Raw genomic sequence first — 22,832 nt, 5'->3', positions numbered from 1 at the left:
TGATCATCTCGACATCGATATGTATGAATATGAAAAAAAAAAAATTTTGAGTTCGGAAATTGTGCATCTTGCAACACATTATCTAGACCATCCATTTTCAAGATTTTCATATGTTTATAGATCTACTTGATTTTAACTATTTTTGGAATTTAAAATTTTCTGATTAGATATGAAAATAGATTTTAAAATAATACTAATAATTTTTTACAACAAAATAACATGTTATGATAAAATTTTAAGGTGTGTTGTAATTGGATTGTTTAAGGTTGCAACCTTATAGAAACCGTACCCTATAAAAATATTAACAGAATATTTCAAAAAAATAATTTGAGCCAAATACTTCTTAAAAATCTATCGAAAATTTGTATACAATGGACCAATTTTATACTGGTACCCTTAAAAACCCACCAATTTTTTTTGTTTTTATGTTGGTAGCCTCTTTGGTGACCATAATATTGAGATATATGAATTAGAAAAGATTTTAAGTCCTAAAGACAATATTATTTGTCCCGTTCATTTTTAAGGTTTTTAAATGTTTATATATTCTCTCCAGCACCAATCCTGAAGCTTTGAATTTCACAATTAGGGGTACAAATAAATTTTTAGGCTATTATAGGGATTTCTTACACCGTTGGATTGGAGATGTGGCTCTTTGCATCAAATTTCAACCCCTTTTGTTCTTGGGCATCTTCAAGCTTAAATCAGATGAAAAGGGCAACAAAAAGGAAAATTGTTTTATGCGGCCGGGACCACATTTCTACAGTGCCCCCCAGGTATAAAGCATCTATTTTAAATATGAATGTAAATAGGTGGTCCATCTAAAAGCAGTTGAAATTAACTTTTCCAAATGTTATTTTAATCAAATTATTATTTTTAATTTTTAAAATTAATTAATTTATTCATATTCATTATCTCCATATAAGACATTACATGTCTTTAAAAATTAGGTAAAAAATTCCATCTCAAAAATAGATTTTTAATAGGTGACTCATTTCTACGTGGACTCATAAAAACCGTGTCCGGACTCAGGACATGTGCTTGAGGGGAGAGAGAGAGAATCTTAATTATTAATTGTGAAGAGAGAAAAAAAATGAATAGAGCAGTTGTTTCGTAAAGAAAAGAAACAAAGTCCAGGGAGATGAATAAGGGGTTTGGTTGAAATGAGCATTATTTCAGATTCTCCCCCCAAATAGGGGATAGTCTCTTTCAGGTTATTAAATTATAGATTAATGAAATACATTGCTGACCAAAAGTAGAGATAGAGAGAGAGAGAGAGTTCTTCTTATGCTTACAAAAGAAGAAAGTAGAGAGAGAGAAAGTTCTTATGCTTACAGAAGGAAGTAGAGAGAGAGAGAGGGAAGAGAGAAAGAGAGAGAGTTCTTCTTATGCTTTAAAAAGAATAAAGTAGGTGAGGGCCTCCATTCCTATGAATGTAGTCAATTGCTGTTGATTTTCATGTTAGCTCCAACAGTCATATACATGGTTGTCAACTTCCCTAAGAAAAGTTAAGAAAGCTTGTGGTTTTTTAACCAGTTCATATCTTCCACCTAATCTGTAAACTCTTTCCTTTATTTTTATTTTTATTTTTATTTGTATTTTTTTTCCTGGGAAATATCAAAGTTACTGGTTTCTTTGAGCTGCTAATTCAAACAAGTGCTTTTACCCAATTAGGCACATACCTATTAAAGAAAAAGAAGAAAAAAAAAAAAGAAAAGAAATAAAACAAAAAGTAATCTAATTCCTTTTGGTTATTTTTTCATATTCATGATCTCTATGTTAGATATTACGTGCCCTTAAAAATCAAGTTCAAAATTTCATCTCAAAAATAAATTTATCAATAGGCCCGCATTTCTACATGAAGGTTTGGCCGCACATAAATAAGGTCCATTCTTTTTACTTTATATTGGGATTATATTGTAGAAACAAAAAGCAATCCACAAAAAACAAGAAAGAAGAAAAAAATACAAAAGAAAAAGATAATCAACCACAACGCAAAGATATACGTGATTCGGCAACGTGTCTACGTCTACGGGAGATTAGAGCTTCTTTACTAGCAATAGAGAATAGGATTACAATTCTCTCTCTTCCTCATGCCTCTCTGTTTTTATCTAATTACAAAGAGATTTGTGTTTGTCCCTTAACCTTTAACTTCGGATAATCCCCCAATCGCAACGATATAAATCGAGTTCGAGATAAATGGTACAATTTACCAAAATACCCTTGTACGAATATATATCAAGTTTCAAATATATCGAATCCCTCAAGCCCTACGGGCTTTTAACGGCCCTCCGAAATCGTCTTTTTGACTCCACCTTGATAGATCTATTTCCTCATAATACAAGGCATCAATCCTCAACATATATACTATGCGACTATTTATTTTTTGTACAAGGATGGTACAAATTACTTTTAGCTATTAGATCTAATAAATGAAACTGAGTCACGACACTCGAACAATTTTATTTTGTACTTTGTGTCTAAACAATGGTACGTCCTCAACTCTCAAGTTTCAAATTTAATGATCAATAATGAATGTGATCTCTTTGTATAAAAAATAAAGAGTGTTGTTTGTATAGAGCCTAGGCTCTAAACAATGAAATTAGAGCTCACCTTCAAATAGTATCGAGAAATATGGTTGTAATACTGAAAATCTTTGTAATAAACTAAAAAAATATTTTCACCTTTATTTATAAACTTTAAAACTTCAAAAATACTGTAGATCTATAGATCTATGAAACTTGAAAATTGATGGTCCAAAAATACGTTACAAAATACCATATTTTCGAAACTTAAAATCTATTTTTTTTCTCATATCCATGCATCTTAATGTCGAGATGATCAATTTGAAGATATTTGCGCATCAAAACAACCTACTCTAGTGAAATTTTTGAGGTAGGGTTTAATTTGATTGTTTAGAGCGTCGGCTCTATAGAAACTTTTGTTAAAAATTTCATATGTTATCTCCTCCTTCTCTGTCGCACCTATATTAATAGCCGCAATAGGATTAGTTATGTGTATTCTTTTCCTCATATTTAAGTGTGTTATACTATGCTCACTCGTGAGGATAGTTTACTGTTACTTCCTCGATCACATCACGTACTTCGGAGGATTTTTTAAATCTCAAATTTTGGTAACTACTTGAGAATCAATAGATGATTATTCTCAAATAAAAAATTTTTATTTTTATTTTTCAAAGGTTTAGATCCCACTCCCTAACAATTTAATTGTTTCTTTTTAATCTCGAGACTTTATCTTTATCAAATATCTAGAGGGTGCAATTAAGAATTTGGCTATCTTTTTCAAATATTTAAAGGGTGCAATTAAGAATTTTTTTTTATTTAAGTTAGAATATTTATTAAAGAGGTTACTTGAGGGAATAAATATACCTAAGGGAATAAACATACACTAAAATTCAGAGGGGGCCATATTTAAGTCTACAGCACCATCGTGAGTGGCAATTTAGTGCATTAGCTATATCCTCTCCCAAGCATGTGTACGGGTCGGGCTTGAGACTCGCCCTACTCTTAAGGGACGTATCCCCGATCCAAATGGTGCATTTGATGGTGGTGGGCATTTGTGCGAGTGATCCAATGCCTCTAATACTAACCGTTGAGAAAACTTACGTATGTGTATACTGTTTGTCCGTTGATAAATGGTTGATAACCGTTGGATGCTGGTTAATAGAAACTCAACAGTCACATTGGTAGTGTTTGTCTATTGATTAATAAAAACTCAACGGTCACATTGCTCGTCAAAACTACAAGCGAGTGCTCACTTCAACCGTGACCTCACTTCCCCTTTTTTTTTTACACCTTCTAAACTCATTTTCTCTCTCTCTACCAGATTTTCTCACCCTCTCTCAATTTGAATTGACTCTCTCTATTCTTACACAACTCTGGCGCTTATAGTGGGCTTTTAGTTCATGTGCATAGAACTTAAAAGCAAATTTTTGAGACTTCCCATAATAGGCAAATATTGTGTTGAAAAAGCATGACTGTAACTCCTATCACAGGAAGGTTTTTCCTTTATTTTACTGCACGGGTTTTGGGGTAGGGTAGGGGCATAATGGTAATTATTAATAAAAGAGTTGGAAATAATTTTCAGAAAATAAAAGGTCAAAATAGAAAAATAATTAAGAAATCACAATATGCTTTAGTAAAGAAAAGAAAAGAATAGATGTCGAAAGATTATGGAAGATCGATCTCACTTAAGATATATAATAATAAGAGAATTTAGCAAAATATCCCGTTAAATTTATCATTATTAAAAAAGGATTTTATATAATGAGATTTTTTATCTTTGGTACAAAAACATAGTTACTTATAATCATCCGATGTGAAATCTAATAGTTTGGATATGTTACGAAGTTCGAAAAAATTTCTTTTGAACTTTGAGCTTGATCAATAAAATAAATGCAAGCACCCAATTTCACATACAATAGTCAAGATTAATTATGACCACATTCTATCAAAGGCAAATAGTCTCATTATATACTTTTCTTCAATAAAAACCCCCCTGAAAATGTTAAATATTACACTTGTATCCCCCTCTTATCCTCTTTTTGTATTTTTCCCAAATGCCCTTCGAATTTGAGATTCCAAGGTCTATAAGTTTTTATGTTAATATAACTCATCTGTACAATATGTAGGATCCAGAGGTACAAAGCATATATTTTAAAGATGGACACAAATAGGTGGTCCATCTAAATAATCGTTCAAATATTTTTTTAATGTAATTATTATTTTTAATTTTTAAAACTTATTTATTTTTTCATCATGATAAAAATTATATATTCTCTAAAAATTAAGATCAAATTATATTTAAAAATACATTTATTGCCAAACCCACCACATTTCTTCATGTGCAAGATTGGTCACATGCTAACTGCGCTCTTTTCAAAATCCAAAGTCTTTTCTAGTTTTCTTTAAATGCATTAATTAAAAAAATCAGATTTTGAAAATCTATGGTTTTTTTAGCAGCAAAAAACCTTCAAATTTTCAAAGAAGTTTTTTATGTTAATGTACACCCCAAATATCAAGAAAAAAAATTATGATTTTGAGAATCCAAAATTTTTCCCTGTTGATAAAACTCGCATAGAAAACTTCATATTTTTTTAATCTGAATTTTTTAGAGTTTTATCAATATAAAGAACTTCAAATTCTGAGAAAATTTGAATTTTTTTTTTTTTAGTTCTCATGATAAAAAACTTCGGATTTTCAAAATTTTAAGCATGAGCAATCTTGCCACTAAAAAGAAAGAGAAGAAATTGGGTATGAACGTGTGCACACAACAAAACAAAAAAATAGATTTCTTTAAAATGGAAAAAGGGTCAGGTTTGTACAAAGCGCCTGCTTTCTTGGCATGCAACCCTTGATATTTTCTTAATTACATCAACCCCAAAACCATTCATTTTTATATCCAAACATCCAAGTAAAATATTATTTTTTTAAAGATGAGAATACCCTCGAACATTCACGATAGTTTCTTGCTCTAAAATTTATTCAAATTTGAAATTTTAGATATACACCTTTTAAAGACAGTTTCTATCTCAAAATATTTGGAGAGAAAAAACACAAATTATTTGAATAGAAAAACTATCTCACGATGTCTCAAATTTCAAATTGAAATTATCTCTACAAATTGATACCATCCCAAAATTTTTGAAGAGAAGATGAGATATTCTCAAAAAATTTAAAGAGAAGATGAATTTAGATAGGGATACTCTCAAATTTTTTAAAGAGAAGATGAATCTGGATTGGGATGAATATAGAAAGGGATACTTTCATCCTTAACGAAAGTTACTTCCAAACTTGAGGGCTTGATACAAAAATAAATAGGATAAAGAACCAAGCCACTCGTTTACGCGTGGCCTCCAATAACATTTTCACCGCTTTTGCATGCCACCCAACTTCTTTTCATAGTTTCCGCATGCCCTCCTCCAATAACATTTGGACACGATTTCTATGCGGCCAGCCCACGGCTTGGCAATAAATATATTTTTTAAATATAATTTGATCTTATTTTTAAAAAATATATAATCTTTAATATGGAAATTATGAATATGAAAAAATAAATAAATTATTAAAACTAAAAATAATATTTATATTAAAAAAACATTTGAACCGTTAATTATAATTGTTTTTAGATGGACAACCTAATTGCATCAATCTTTATGATAGATGCTTTATACATATTGTAGAAATGCAATTCAGCCCGCATGAAAAATTTTTGCACTCCATTTAATTCTTAACTGGAAAACTAAACCCAAAAGCACAGGATAAAATTCTTTTCCTGAATCCTGATCATCCACAAAGTTTATGAACACTTCGAAAATCCCAACACCAACCTGAAAACACGCGAACCTAAGACAGAGGCTAAGCACACACACCCAAAGAAAGACGCGAATAAGTCATAAGAGAGAGACCACCTCAACTCTGAGGTGAGGCCTTTGGGACCCCAACTGGAGTGCTGCTCGCACCACTGCCGGTTTCGGCACCATAAGCAGGAGGTGGCTGCTGCGAATACCCATGACCTGATGCTGGCTGCCTATCGCTCGATGGCCTCTGCTCATATCCACCATAACCTTCGCCAACACCACCGGCATACCCTTGTGGCCCACTATAGCCTGGCTGCCCATAAGCAGGTTGCCCACCATAACCCGCTTGCCCATAACTTGATCCACCTTGGTGAGCCTGGTCAGGCGGGGCAGGGCTCGTATAAGGAGCAGGAGGTCCATACCCTGACTGAGCGGGTGGGCTCGGGGTAGGATACCCAGGCTGAGCTACTCCAGCAACAGGCCCATATGCAGGTGGTTTTTGAGCCTGAGGTCCATAGCCAGCCTGAGCATAAGGACCTGGTTGCCCATATGCTGACTGAGCCATGGGTTGGCTCGATGGAAACCCACCTTGAGCAGGTGGAGGCTGAACACCATAACCTGGTTGTGAGCCCACTGGCTGGACCGGTTGTGCCTGGCTCGAGCCCTGGGTTCCATAGGATGGAGCTGACTCTTGCTGGGTTGGTGCACCAGGCGGGCCATAATTGGGTCCAGAGTAGGCCTGAGTCTGGTCATATGGTGCCTGGCTTGCAGGTTGGTTTGGAGCTTGGTTAGTGTTATAGCCATCTTGTTGTGTATAACTAGAGGGTTGAGAATAGGATTGCTCATAGGGTGCGCTAGAAGTGGGGGGTTGTTGGGTGTAACCATAGTTAGTGTCAGGAGCAGTGGGTGCTGTGGTTTGGCCGGGTTGCGTATAGTAATCATAACCTGGGGCTTGTTGAGGGGCCTGTGTTGGGTTTGAGGCAGGGGTAGTTTGGTCCCAAGAGGAATTATAGGCGGCAGGGGGTTGCTGTGGATAGGCAGCGTATTGTTGAGAAGCAGCATATGGTTGGGACATGTAAGGAGGAGGTGGGCCTGAATAGGGTCCGGGTTGTGTGTAGCCATAGCCTGGTTGCTGCTGCTGCTGTTGCATTGGAGGAGGGCCTGGAGGGCCCCAGTTGTAGGGGGGGCGAGGTGGACGGTAGGCACCTGGCTGCAAGTAATTTGTTGACATTGTCGGGTTTCTTGGGCGGGTCTGCAAGAGAGAGCAAAAGAGTAGTGAGGTGGAGAAGTAAACAGTGTCACAAGACTAGTGAGAGAAAGTGGTCATTTAACACAAGAGGCAAGATGAATTTAGTGAGAACCAAGAATTAAGACGGCCTACGCATATAAGAGAGAATCGGAAAGATGCTATTTGTATTAACCAAAAGGATACATTCATTTGATCTAATCTCTATTAGGCAGTAAGAAATGACATGCTCACCTTGTTGCATTGGACTAACTGAATGGGGTTTCATACAACGGACAAATCAGCAAATCCTCATCCTTCCCCACTAACTAATCATGGATTCAAAACTCGTACAAGCAACTCAAGAAGTATATGACATACAGTTCCATTTACAAAGAAACAATTCAACAAGAAAGTGATAGAAGCAGTAACTATTCAATCCTTTAAAACACTAAAATATGATCCATATATAACATTCATAGTGAACCCTACCCAAGTGAGAATACACTTCCTGTGGATGCGCTCAAAATAACCATATCCAGTGGTGCTTCTTTATAAAAAGAGCATCTCTCCTGAGTGAAATTCCACACAAGCTAATTATCCCAATTCAATAGTAGTCTCCAAGAGGAATTAGTTATGACAATATCTTCAACAGATATTTAAATGGAGTATAAATTATACAGAGTAATACCATTGGGATATTCAAAACCATACCAGCACTTGGCATGAAATATAGTTCTGCCTAGTCAATCAGAGACAAAGGAACACCAACATGCTCATCAAGCCAACCCTGTGGTTAGTAACAAATAATGCTGGATCCCAAAATCCCAAATGATTCTTGAGTAAAGTTTCTACAAGTGCGAGCATAAGAAACTGACAAAAACCAGAACCAAACGAGAAATTATTTCATATATATTCTCATCGTTGACGAAGAAATGTATATGACACCAACCAAACCTTTTAGACTAACTTCTATAGAGGCTATCAACATACTTCCTGCTTAACACGATCCCTTCAAGTAATTCCAAGGCAAGATTAACATATCCAGCAATGTTAAACAAGTATACGTGAATTGACTTATCCAGGATTCACAAAAATGTTTGAAGTCCAAACAATTCACAGAAAATTGTAGCACATCTGCACCTAACGCAAACCTGCTTCTATCAAGAAGACCGAACATTGAAGAATGGATTTTAGCAGCCCACTTATCCTGCAGATTCAGAAACTGAGCAGAAAACAGGGAAATAGAGCTTACATTCACTTGATTTATATGGTTCTGGCTAACCTACCACCAACAAAATGCCATAGAGGAATTTTCGAAGCCACTTAACTATAATCCATTAAGTGCTCCAAATAATTGAGTAAATTTGCTTCCATAAAAACTATAATAATCCATCAATTAATAGCTGAAGCAAATTCAATAATGGAATTGGCAAAGGAGATATATTCAACAAGACATCAACTGCTCCACAGACTTACTAAATGAGTTGATGGCCACAACCCTCAATATTTCTCCTCGTCAAATACTTGTGGCCGACAAGAATCCAATAGAAGCATCTAAATACAAAACGTAGATCATGTACAAGAGACCGTGCACTAGTAGGAAGAGCAATAGTGGATATAGTTGGTTTAATAAAAGGTTAAGACCAGCAAAATACACAATGTCGATGGAACACCAAATAAAAAATGAGAAATATAAAAGTGAATGCTATGATATCTGACTATCAGAGTGCATAACTAGACAGCCCTTGTTGGCAGTTGCGTGACAGCCCTTGTTGGCAGTTGCGTGTACACAAAGAATGCAGCAAAAAATGTGGTCTTCAAACATCTGAAACCTCACAAATGACTGGAAATATATATAAGGTAAGTGTACCAAAAAGCCAAAAGTAATAATTACATGTTTGGTGATTAGAAGGAAACAAATATAATGTCCATTGCAGATGTTGTACCGTTCATATTCCTTCAAATTGCTGCAACTAACATAACTTCTCAAAATTCCAGGCACACATGTGTGCATCCAAATGACGACCCTGCAGCTAGGAATATGGAACATAGAGCAATTGCAAAAAGTAATATATGGTAGATATATGGTCCATCAAGTATATCGTTTCCAAACTCACCTTAGAAACCAGTTCTTACATCCTGACAAAACTCGAAGCTTATAAAAATGTGGCAATGCGACATGTAGGACTCTAGAGATACACTTCACATAGTAGACAGAATGATCAAAATCAAGTTTCTTGAATTTCATACAAACAGGGAGTTAAAACAAGAAAGAACAGAAGAATGCCTGCCGTTATAAAGGAATGTACAATTCACATTTCACAAAAGTGCAAAATGCAGGATGCCCATAGACTAGGAGGCAAGGGCACTACACCATAACAAAAATGGCACCCAGTCAATCAATGAATTAGTGCTACTAGAAAATATTGAGAGCATGCCAACAACATTCATATGCATAGCACTTGCAGTGAAATTTCCACCATGGTCAAATCTCAGTAGAACGTAAAGAAGAGATCATTGACACAAATATCCTGCAGGGCACAAAATAGATACAAAAGACCAAGATCTAACACATACACCTTGAATAAAAATAGCTAGTCTAAATGACCATTTTAGTGTTTACGATACATAACTACAGCACCATTTCATGTACACATCCATAAGAATGCTTATCTAAACAAAGGTTTCAAAAAGCATACATGCAAGTATGAATAATAAAAGAGATATCACCAGGCATACCAGGTATTCATGCAGAATCCAACAACGCATACCTCATTAACAATTTCATTGACTAATTCTTTAGCAGCTTCAATTTGCTCTTTAGTGCCATTCATCTGAACTGTTCTTTCTGTCGATGTGTCCCCAGGTGGGAGATGCAATGGTATCACCTGCATTTCACACAAAAATGTATAAATTTTAGTTAAGCATATGCAAAAATACAAGAAAACAGAAACATCATCTACAGCATAGTAGATCAGGACATATTCAGAAGCCAACGAACAAAACATGAGTACATCAAAATCCAAATAAACAAGGGGAAACATTACTCGACAAAACACTTGTGAATGATGGAAAAAAACTGTGTTTTGACAGGTTACTTAGATGCTTTTTAAATGACAGTGACATTTTGAGCAACTATTAAACAGCAAAAGTCTATCTTTGGAAGCTAAATTAGGAAGAGTGGGGCCAGGAGAACAACCATGAATACATCAAATCCAAATAAACAAGCGGCTTTTCTTTTTTGATAGCATATTTGTTAATAATTGAAAAGACCATTGCTCTTTGACAGGTCAGCCAGATGCTATTCGAATGACAGTGACATTTTAGGAAATTATTGAACAGCAAATTCTATCTTTGGAAGCTAAATTTGTAAGGAAGAGTGGGGCCAGGAGAATAGGCAGCAATCAAATGTGTTTTTTTTAAAGAACTAAGAATGGCATCAAATGCTAAACAGATATTGCACAGAAATCTTGTGAAGTTCACCATAATTGGAAGCATAGGAGCCAATAACCGCATGATACCCTATTGAAATATCGAGCAGAAATTATTAACAATATAGTTAAAACAGCTCTCGGGCTTCCAGGGAAATGCACCATTACATGAGCCCAAGAGTCTGGGAAACAAATGGCTAGACAATTGTGTGGGTGCGACTCCAGATCTCTCAAAACCGATTAAAGTACCCAAAACTAGCTTATATTTCTAAAAGCTTCACAAAGTCATAATGAAAAGCTCTGAATGTTGGATAACAATGATGCCAATACCAACAAAACAATTAGTACACTAAATCTAAGGAAATTTTCACCAATTACATGATTTTGTTTTTTAATAAAAGCAGGGCTAGCAAAATAATTGACAGCATCAATTTCCAACTAAAAGGTGAAGGTCACAAACCTGAATCCGTGCTCCAGTCCTGCTTTGCATGGTTTTTATGGTCTCACCCCCTTTACCGATAATCAGTCCAACCTAGATAAGGCAGAGGTCAATCAATTCAAACACGTCTAAAATTCCGCAAAAAGACCACCATCTAGCCCAAAAGAAACCAAAAAAAGAGCAGATAACAAGATCCAGAATATTACCTTGTTATTTGGAACCTTCATCACGAATTGTTCACTACCGTCCGGTTGCACTGAAGAGATGCCCCGAGCTGCAAGCGCACCAGAGCCCCCTGCTTCTGCCTGATCCACCAGAAAGCCATAGAGACAATAAGAAAACACCTTGCTAATGAAATTAATAAAAAAATGAATTCGAAAAGGAACCATTATAAAGTTCAGCAGAGCAAACACACCTCTGCAATCACATCCTTGATTAGCTGCTCTGCCCTGCTGATTTGCTCAGAAGTACCAACAAGTTCTACTTGTCTATTTGGAGAATTCGGATCAGCATCACTGTCCCTGGTAACTTGAATTTTAGCCCCTGACTGGAGCTGAAGATATTTAATGGTTTCTCCTCCCTTCCCTATAATAACACCAACCTGTAAACAGGAGAAAGCAACAATATGAAGGATGAGAATCCACTTAAGTGTCAGTAACAAGTGGAAATCAAAGAAGCATAGGGATATCAATAGAGATGTTAGCCCAACCTTCCCATTCGGTATATCAATCTTTTTACTTGTGCCCTGAAAACCATAGTAAGAAGCTGGTTGTGCTGCAACGGTGGGGTTGACTTGAAGGTTCCCCATTGGCTGGCTTGGGGGGTTTTGTGAAAGATCTGAAAGGGATATAAAAAATCAATAGCAAGAAATTGTCAATAAAAACGAACATATAATTGTCAGCACGGAAGAGTTATGCAAAAAGAATAAGGAATGACATAACAGAATAATATGGATAAGGGTTTTGGTAAAAATATAACAGATGGAGATGTCGATAGCATGAAGAGTATCTGATGAACTTTCCAAAGTACAGAATTAAGACCAGTGGGATTTTCCATATTAGCACCATATATACCATCCAGCTAAGAGACTAAGACATTCACCTCTTACAAACTAAATCCTAGTTGAATATCCAACAATTTGTTAATAGAGGACCTTTCCAACTCCAAGTATCGTGTGTACCTGCCCCCACAATATAAAGAACCCCCACTAATGAAATCATTTATGCATCATCATGAATACTTTCTACAAATACAATGGCATGTTGTTGTCCATGTTTAGGTGCCCACGAAGCTAGTACCAGCAGAAAGCATCATTTACACAATGCCCACCATATGCTCAGGGCTATACCATATACTAACATAAAATAAAATATGTGAATCAACGTTTTCCAAAATTCATTCATCTAAATAGCATGAATATGTAGAAAAGAGAAAGAATGAACTTTACATGTTACATATAATTATACAAATATACAGATATCTTTGTCCTTTTGTTCCCCTGAATGATTCATCACATATGGATCTCTAACTCTTTTTTTTCTTTTGACTAGCAACTACCTTGTAAAAAGACTAGCGCACAAAGTTGGATGAGCAGATGCAGACAAACAGAAGTCTCTACTCTTATTACAGATATCAAACACAACACAGTCACTTCAAAATGTCTAAATCCGTCATACTATTGAAACCCTGTCACGTAATCGCAAGGAAACTGAATTAGCAAGCAGCATGACCTAAGAGAAAAGTATAGGATAAAAAACATTAGAACTTCAAATGTAATCACATCGAATTCCCAAGGCCACCACATGAGGGATGACAAACCAATACCCAATTGAACTAGGTTTAATACCAACACTCAGCCAAGCACATCCTAGAAATCCCGGTTGTAACCTCTGTGTGTGTGTGTGTGTGTGAGTGAGTGAGAGAGAAAGAGAGAGAGAGAGAGAGAGAGAGTTTGGCCAACTCGATATCCTAATGCTGGAAGCAGACACTAAATCACTAACACATACGCACACAGAAAAATCCAAAAGATTCTAGATGCCATATAAAAAAAATTATAACACCAGACTATCTTCAAGACACCATATTAAAATCTTCATAACACCAGATTATCTTCAAGAGACCAGATTTGGTAATGGGTCCACCTTAATCACGCTACAGAGCAAAACAATCAAACAATGAATAATCTGTCAGGGTGGCAGGTGGCATGACTTGATGTCTAGAAACTCCAATGCTCAGGTTAGCATTCAGAAAATAAAAGGAAAAGGGCGATATACATACAAACAAAAACCCTAAAAATTCTTATTTCCCCAAACGAAGCATTCTACAAATAATAGAAAAATAAATATCAAGCTCCCATAAAATCCATGAAAATTATACTTGCAGAAGCCCAGGTGTTTTATCATTGTGTATTGTCCATGCCCGTAATCAATAACAAAGACAGTAATCATGACAGGAAATTGCCATAAAGACAAAGCGAGACAAATTCAATAACAAATTGAGAGATAGGAAGAGACAAATTCAATAACAAATTGAGAGATAGGAAGATGCAATGACGAAGATGCAATGACCTAATAGAGAGCAAATAAATGTCTACAAAGAGAGGGCAAAGAGAGTAAAAATAATAGATCCAGAAAGAAAAGAATATAGCAAAAAAAGACCCAGAAATAGATAACAAATAATAGAGAGAAATACAAAGCAACTCGAACTTACGATATGACAATCAGAAAATAGAGAAAAACTGGCAAATACAGTTAAAAACCTAGCAACAAATAGCAAACACAGCTAGCAATTAGAAAAATGAAGACATACCAAACAGCAAATAGGAAGCTTGAACGAGATGACAAATATAAAATAAAGAGGAAAAAATGACAACACAGAGATAAAAAGCAGATAAAGGGGTACAAAGAGGTAGCAAACAGCAAACAAAGAGGTACAGAACAAAGCATATAGAGATAAAAATACCTAGAGAGATAGATGGAGAAATAAAGAGGCAACAATCACAAAAAAAAAAAAGAAGAGAAAATATAGAGAGAGAGTGTATGTATGTGAACAAACCAGTTAGGAAGCCATTGGAGGGGGTTAGGGTTTCAGATGGGTCATCGGTGCGGGGACGCTTGGCATCCGCACTGTTGACAAGGCGAGCAACAATCTCTTGGGCCCTCTGTTTGGCTAGAGCGATTTCGTCCATCGGCGGGGGGACACTGTTGTATGAACCCGTTTGTTGCTCCGGAGGCGGGGCAGCAGAGAAGCCGGTGGGCCTGCGAGGAGCTGGTGGGGGCTCATCGAACTTCCGCTTGTGGCTGTCCGCCCTTGAAGAGAACGTCTCTTCGGCCATGGTTCTTGAATCTTCAAGCTCTAGGATTCAGAGAGGTTTTATGAGTTTCAAGGCTATCTCAGGTCTAGAGATAGAAGGATACAGAGATGGGAGAGGGTTTAGAGAGTGAGAGAGAAGGATCTAGAAATAGAGAAAGCAAAAGGATTGAGAGAGAGAGATGGAGATTTGAGGCTGTTCTTCAGTGAGGATGGTAGAAATAGTTGGAAAAGTTGGACAGGCTCCGGAACCCTATTATTATGTGGTTGGCTTCACAACCCTATGCAGATGGCGGCAGCGTTATCATGACCGGTCCCGATTCGAACCGGTCAAAGCCTTGGAGCGGTTGGACGGTTTTGTATACAGTTAGTATGGATTTCAAACTTAGAAAATTAAAAAACATAAAGGGCAAACTACAAACAAAAAAAAAAAAAAAAATCAAAATCAAAATATGCTTTTTATACAACTAACCCCCAGCTAAACTTTTCTCCCAAATTTTGCCCCACAACGACCTTTCTATGCAAATAACCCCCCAACCCAAAAAAAAAACTAAACTACCCCGTAGCTTTAGCACACGCCTCTCTCTCTCCGGCAGTAAACGTACAATGCGCTCCAGCAGTACCAAAGGGCACTCCGGCAATACATGCTCTGAAGCCACAGCGCTCTGGCACTGAAGACACAGGGCTCCGGCAATATCAGAAGGCGCTCCAACAGTACACGTTCTGGAGACAATGCGCTCCGGCAGTCTCAAATGGCGCTCTGGCAACACATGCTCTGGAGCCACAGCGCTCCGGCAGTTGCACAGGGCACTCCCGCGCTGAAGACACAACGCTCCAGCAGTTGCACAGGGCACTCCGATGCTGAAGACACTGCGCCCCGGCAGTCTCAAAGGGCGCTCCGGCGATACATGCTCTGCAGCCACAACGCTCCGGTGGTTGCATAGGGCACTCCGGCACTTAAGACACAGCTCTCCGGCACTTGAGACACATGCGCTCCAGCAATGCATGTTCTGGAGATGACAACGCCCCAGCATTTGCAAAATGTGCTCCAGCAGTGCTTATTCTGGAGACGAGGCACGCCGACAGTTGAATAGGGCACTCCGACGGTACTTGCCCAGGAGTCACAGCACTTCGGTTGTATCCGAAGGCGCTCCATTTGATTTTTTTTGTATCGGAAGGTCATTTCCATCTAAAAAAAAAAAAAAAATTACCTTGGGGTGTTTTTGTATTGAAAGTTTATTGTGTGGAAAAAAGTGAGAGAAAAGGTTTGGATGGGGGTAAGTTGCATAGATAGTGTATTTTCAGGATTTGTTGTAATTTTCCCAACAAATAAAGTAAGAGGGGATAAAAACACAAAAATTTAGAAAATTCATCTTTGGGTGCGGTTATATAGAGCCATGGCTCTAAACAATCAAAGTAAAGTGCAACTTCAAATAGTGTCAAGAAATATGGTTTCAATATTGAAAATCTTTGTGCTAGCCTTAAAATATACTTTTGTCTATAATTATAAAATTTAAAGCTTCAAAATTGTGTAGATTGAGCCAATCTATTGAAATTTGAAAATCTTGAAAATTTACAGTCCAAAAATGCATTACAATATGCATTATTTCCAAAACTTGAAATCCATTTTTTTCTCATGTCCATGCATCTTGAGATTGAGATGATCAATTTGAAGATATTTGGGCATCAAAACAACCTCTTCTAGTCAAATTTTTAAGGTGTGCCCTAATTTGATTGTGAAGGTTTAGAGCCTCACACTTATATAAACTTTTTCATTCAAAAAATCGTATTTTGCATAGAGAGCACGTATACTAGGCTCCCAGAAAAAAAGTTAGCACACACACACACACACACATATATATATATATACTATGCTCTTGTGCAAGCATACTATAATCTACACCCTAGAGCATAAGACCTGGGAGGACTCTGTCGATCCGAAATTTTGAGAACTACCTGAGAAGTTTTAATATTTTCGAGAAATTTATGTATATACCATATTGGGGGGAGGTCAATTAAAAACTAGGATCACGTTTGTCCCATATTACGAGCGGCACCCCTCCCCTTGCCATTTTTTCGAGAAATTTATGAACGGATCATATTGAGGGGGGTGTGTCAATTACAAAATAGGATCACGTTTGTCCCAAAACACGGGCGGCACCCCCAATATTTTTTTTCCCCAAGCTATCTCCTTGTCTGGTAAAACCGCACCGGACAGGTGGGGTTTTCACGTTTCAAACGAAAAGTTGTTGTCTAGTGTTCAAATTACCTAATAGCTCTGTGTGTTTTTAAGTTTTAAGCTTGCTGTCTGGTATTTGAAATACCAGACGTGGAATTTTTACTTTACAAGATTAAAACCCATGTTCGGTATTCAAAATACCAGACATGTATTTGGCTCCTTCTAAGCAAAAAGATCCTCATTTCGCTGCTCTGCTATCTCTTTTCTCTGTTTGCTTTATGTTTGGTGAAGCCCAAGGCCAAGTCTAAGCACTTATGCCAAACCCTCTGTGTGACATTCAATCACACTTCTCAAACCACAACTGAATCAGGTATGTTTCAGAAATTTTTTTTGGGGGCTAAATAAGATTTGGAGGATTAGGGTTTTGGGGATAAAATAACCCCAAAATTTTTAAATGATGGACTAGGGTTTTTGTTTCACTTACAAATGTTCATTATCTTATTTGATTGTGATTGAAAATATGCGTTATTAGGTCTTGTTGAATATTCAGTTGAATCGATAATGAATGCTTATTGATTGATAAAAACATAGTAGGATCGGAAATGCCTTGAATGTAGTGATGGGTTACCTTTTTACAAATATATTATTTTATCAAATAATGAACTCGATCTTAGGGTTTAATGGATTTTTATTGATTGAATGTAGTGGGATAGCTTCAGTCACAGCATATTATTTAATTTTGTTAATAAAAAATATTTATGCTCATGCACGAGTGTAATGTTGGTCATAGAAAATAAACCCCAATATTGAGGGGTTTTTTGTCTTATCTAGAAGATTAAAGTTATGCAATCTTGTAGGAAAAAACCCCAAATCTGGATTTTAGGTTACTTTCGTTCGATCTCAATTTTGCGTTATTTTTTAGTTATGCTATTTGTATATCATGTTTTTTTTTTAAAAAAAAATGATTTTGCTGATTATGTTATAGCATATGATGTACAAATTTTTTTTTATGATTATGCTAGATCTATTTTATTTTTTCCTATATATTTTCTAGTCTTGCGGAGCTTATGAAGTAAGAAATTTGTACCAATTATGTGGACCATATTATATTAATACTGCTCACCAGATTCATTCATGGCCACTAGTGGAGTTAGATTATTGGTTCGCCATGGTGGTTATTTTGAGCGTAATGAGTATGATAGCCGGACAAGTTATAAAGATGGTAACTTAAAAACCACATTATATAAATGGGGTGACTCACTACAACAATTGAAGGCTCATATCGGGTCTATATTGAGCTATGACCCAAATAGTTTGAAATTATATATAAAGAAAATGAGCAGTTAGTTGATTTAATAGATAATGGGGATGTAACGTGTACGCTGGCCTCCAATATATTCCTATATGTTGCAAACCAGCCATCGTAACCAAATCCAGTGGAGCATCAACCCTTTGTTTATACATCTACTCCATCAACAAGAGATAGGTATGTGCCACGAAAGACTTTAAATATTAATATTTAAATGATTTCAAATTATGTCTGAGTTAAATGTGGATCGATATCTACTAAATGCTTGAAATTTTTTCTTACAATTGCCCTTATGTACAAGTGAATGTCCCTACAATGAATAACACGCTGCAATGCAGGGGTCTGAACCCGAGGGCGAACCTACGATGGAACGTAATGTAGAGGACACGACACCCTTAGAGCGCCCATTCATATCAACACATCCACATGTTGACCTAGTGGTGGGACAAGATTTCGAGATTATTGTGGAGTTAGTCACTTAGTTAACTAAGGGATATATCATAATTTTGGAATGAAGTTTCGTAGAAATGATAATGAAAAAGTACATGCATATTGTAAAGGAGCACTGGATTGCACTTGATGTGTTCGGTGTTGTAGGATCATTGCCCTTGCATGCATTTATTATATGCTTGTACTTCTGAGCCTAGGATCATTGCCCTTGCATGCATTTATTATATGCTTGTACTTCTGAGCCTAGGATCATTGCCCTTGCAACTTCTTTGCCATGCCAAGCTTGTATGTATGATAATTGGACCCCATGATCCTGTTGAACATCCTTTGCAATATTTTTAGGTCAGAGTGTTATGTGGTCTTTTAGTCGAGGCTTAACCCTTTTTGCAACCCATTGGCTTCTTGCGAATGGCTGATGCGCCCTGGCCATTGGTCCTATGCACGTGTACTCATTTATGAATTCTCTTACTTTGAAGAATTTTGACTGTCCGACTCTAGAGCATCGCACGCACGAAGTCCAATCCAATGCTCCTTTACAATATGCATGCACTTTTTCTTGATCATTTATATGGTACTTCATCACAAAATTATGATATATCTTGTAATCAACTAAGTGATTATGTAACCCCACAACAGTCTCAAAATCATATCCTACAACTAGGTTAACCCATGGATGTGTTGATATGAGTGGGGGCTCTAAGGGCATCGTGTCATATACATCAGGTTCTATCACAGGCTTGCCCTCGATTTCAGACCCCTGCACTGCAGCTGTATTACTCGTTGTAGGAGTGGGAAAAAAGGCAGCAGTGCAAAAAAAGGCAGTAGTGGGAAAAAATTTAAAGCATTAGTAGGTATCGATCCACATATAGTTCAAATATAATTCAAATTCATTCGATATAAATATTGAAGGTCTTTTGTCACACATCCCTATCTCTTGTTGATTGAGCATATGTATGAACAAAAGGCTGATACTCCACTAGATTTGGTTGCGATGGTTGGTATGCAACACATAAGAATATATTGAAGACCACCATCAACATACACGATACATCCCCATCATCTATTAAATCAACTAACTGCTCCTTTTCTTCATATATAATTTTCAATTTGTTTGGGTCAGAGTTCAATAATATGAGCTTTTTAATTATTGTAGTGAATCACCCCCCCTTATATAGTGTAGCTTTTAAGTTACCATCTTTATAACTTGTTTGTCTATCATATACTCGTTATGCTTAAAATAACCACCATGGCGAACCAATAATCTAACTTCACTAGTGGCTATGAATGAATATGGTGAGCAATATTAATATAATAATGTCCAATATAAATTTCTTACTTCATAAGCTCCAGCAAAACTAGCAAATATAAAAAACGAAAATAAAATAGATCTGGCATAATCATAAAAAAAAAAAAAAAGTGTACATCATATGCTATAACGTAATAAGGAAAACATATATATATATATATATATATATATATATATATATATATATATATATATATATATATATATATATATATATATATATATATATATATATATATATATGTATATATATATACATGATATACAAATAGCATAACCAGAGAATAATGACAAAATTGAAATCGAATGGAAGTAACCTAAAATCTAGATTTGGGGTTTTTTTTTACAAGATTGCATAAACTTAATCTTCTAGATAAAAAAAAAAAACCCTTTAGTATTGAGTTTTATTTTCTATGACCAACAATACACTCATGCAGGAGCATAATTTTTTTTTATTAACAAAGTTAAATAATATATCGTGACTGAAGCGATCCCACTACATTCAATCAGTAAAATTCCATTAAACCCTAAGACTGAGTTCATTTTTTGATAAAATAATATATTTGCAAAAAAGGAACACAACACTACATTCAAAGCATTCCCAACCCTTCTTTATTTTTATCAATCAATAAGCATTCATTATCGATTCAATTAAATATTCAATAAGGCCTAACAATCCATATTTTCAATCACAATCAAATCAGAAAATGAACACTCATAAGTGAACCAAAAACCGTAATCTGTCATTTACAAATTTTGGAGTTATTTTATCCCCAAAACTCTAATCCCCAAATCTCATTTAACCCAAAAAATAATAATCTTGAAACATACTTGATTCGATTGTGATTTAAGAAGCTTGCTCGAATTAAGTGTTGGACTTGGGTTTAAGCTTGGGCTTGGGCTTAACCAAACAGAGAGCAAACAGAGAAAAGAGAGAGCAGAGCAGCGGAATGGGACTCTTTTCATTCAAAATGAGCTAAAGACTCTTTTCACTCAAAATGAGCTAAAGACTTGTCTGATATTTCGAACACCGTACAGGGGTTTTAATCTTGTAAAGAAAAAATTCTCTATTTGGTATTTTGAACATCGGACAACAAACTTAAAACTAAAAAACGCATAGAGATGTCCGGTAATTCGAACACCGGACAACAGCTTTTCGTTTGGAACGTAAAGCCCCACGTGTCCGGTGTTCGGTTTATCGGACATGGGGGTAACTTGAGAAGAACAAAAAATACCGGGGGGTATCCACCGTAATTTAGGATAAAAGTAGCCTGTACTCACAACCTTTATCTCTCTTTTGTCTTTATTTATTATTTCTCAAAACCCATAAACCTAGTCCTTTATGCCCCTTTCCTCTCTCTTTGCACTAGCCCTTTTTCTTCTTTTTTTTGGGTAATTCAATGGGGAAGGTAGGTTTTTTGGATAATTCAATGGAGAAGACAGGTCCTGTATTAGTAGGGTAGTGTTAGTGGTGTCTAAGGGAGTAGGGTGCTACCACCACGACTCGGCCCATTTCCCGTCTTTGCACCAACTTTAATAGTAGTATAGAGTACATTGGTGGTGATTCATGTGTTTTTTTATGGGTGTGGTTTCTATAAAGTTTCAACGTTAAACAATCCAATTAAGGTGCACCTCCAAAATTTATCAAACATGTAATTTTGGCGTAAAAAATTCTTAAAATTATATGAAAAACTATTTTCATCTCTGATTATAAAAGTTCAAACTTCAAAATGGTTAAAAATCAAGTAGATCTATAAAAATATGAAAATCTTGAAAATGGACGGTCTAAATAAATGTTGGAAGATGCACTATTTCTAGGACTCAAAATATATATATTTTTTTTCATATTCATACATCTTGATGTTGAGATGATCAACTATAGGGTGGTTTTTCAACGTTAAAATAACCTTTTCTAATATAGGATTTTTCAACATTAAAACAATATTTTTGGATGGATTTTTGAGATGCATCTTTAATTATATGTTGCAACCTTATATACACTTCTTCTTTTTTTTTTAATTCATCTTAATATAAATTTGGGTTTATAGGTTATGGCCTTTAGGAGTATTTTTAGGACCCGGATTTGGGACATGGCCTTCTCAACACAACGAACAATTACATTACAAAGAAATTTTACATGGTGCCTCAAAACACTCATGCCCAAAGATTGAACTACCATTCATTTTACATGGTGCCTCAAAACACTCATGCCCAAAGATTGAACTACCATTCAATTTTTAGGACTTCATATCTAAACTTTTAGGAGCTCAAAACCCTTTTTTTTTCTTTATAAATACTCATTTAACGATGTTAAACATGCCAAGTTTATAGGGCTGGAACCTCACATTTGCATTTGAAGTCTCTCTCGGGCCCGTCCTGCACCATTTGTGTGCGCGTTTATGTGCGCATACAGGTACACTTGATGTCTCTCTCTCAAGCAGGTCACACACATTTGAGTTGCCCTTCCTTCTGTCATGCCCAAGCAATAACGGCTGATTTGCATAGACCAAAAACTTGCAGTTAGGAAATCACAACATGACATCGTAAGTTTTATTCCGACCCCATTAACAAAGAATTTTTTTTGCCTTTACACAATAATGTTGAGTTCCGTTCTTACCCTGTTCACATAAAAAAATGGGGGAAAACAATAGTTCGAGAACTACTCTCCATTGAATTATGTATGCTAACTTTCTACGAACCAGTTTGAAAGCTTAAATGCATATGATCTCATTTCAAAAGAGCAGTAGTTTCGACTTCAGTAACACTTCATGCCAGTCAAAATAGACCATAGGCGATACGCCAAAGCAAACCTAAGCATTCAAGCACCATGTAAACAGCAAAGTTCTGTATTGGTTGCAAGCGTAC

At 36.1% G+C, this 22,832-nt stretch overlaps 1 protein-coding gene across 1 annotated transcript; it reads right to left on the bottom strand.

Moving 5' to 3' along the window:
* Positions 1-6,218: 6,218 nt before the first annotated feature.
* Positions 6,219-14,946, bottom strand: LOC18438305 (uncharacterized). Its single transcript, XM_006848491.4, has 7 exons — positions 14,469-14,946; positions 12,124-12,251; positions 11,830-12,015; positions 11,621-11,719; positions 11,436-11,507; positions 10,316-10,432; positions 6,219-7,568 (listed from the first exon to the last, which is right to left on the bottom strand). The coding sequence occupies exons 1-7, from the start codon at positions 14,746-14,748 to the stop codon at positions 6,429-6,431; spliced, it is 2,022 nt and encodes a 673-aa protein (XP_006848554.2). The 5' UTR covers positions 14,749-14,946; the 3' UTR covers positions 6,219-6,428.
* Positions 14,947-22,832: the final 7,886 nt, after the last annotated feature.

This window comes from Amborella trichopoda, chromosome 13 (assembly GCF_054954075.1).
Source record: "Amborella trichopoda isolate Santa Cruz 75 chromosome 13, AtrichopodaSantaCruz75HAP2 v2.0, whole genome shotgun sequence".
In the NCBI taxonomy this organism is placed as follows: domain Eukaryota; kingdom Viridiplantae; phylum Streptophyta; class Magnoliopsida; order Amborellales; family Amborellaceae; genus Amborella; species Amborella trichopoda.
The sequence above is the reverse complement of the archived record's forward strand: the minus strand, read 5'-3'. Positions and strand labels throughout refer to the sequence as shown.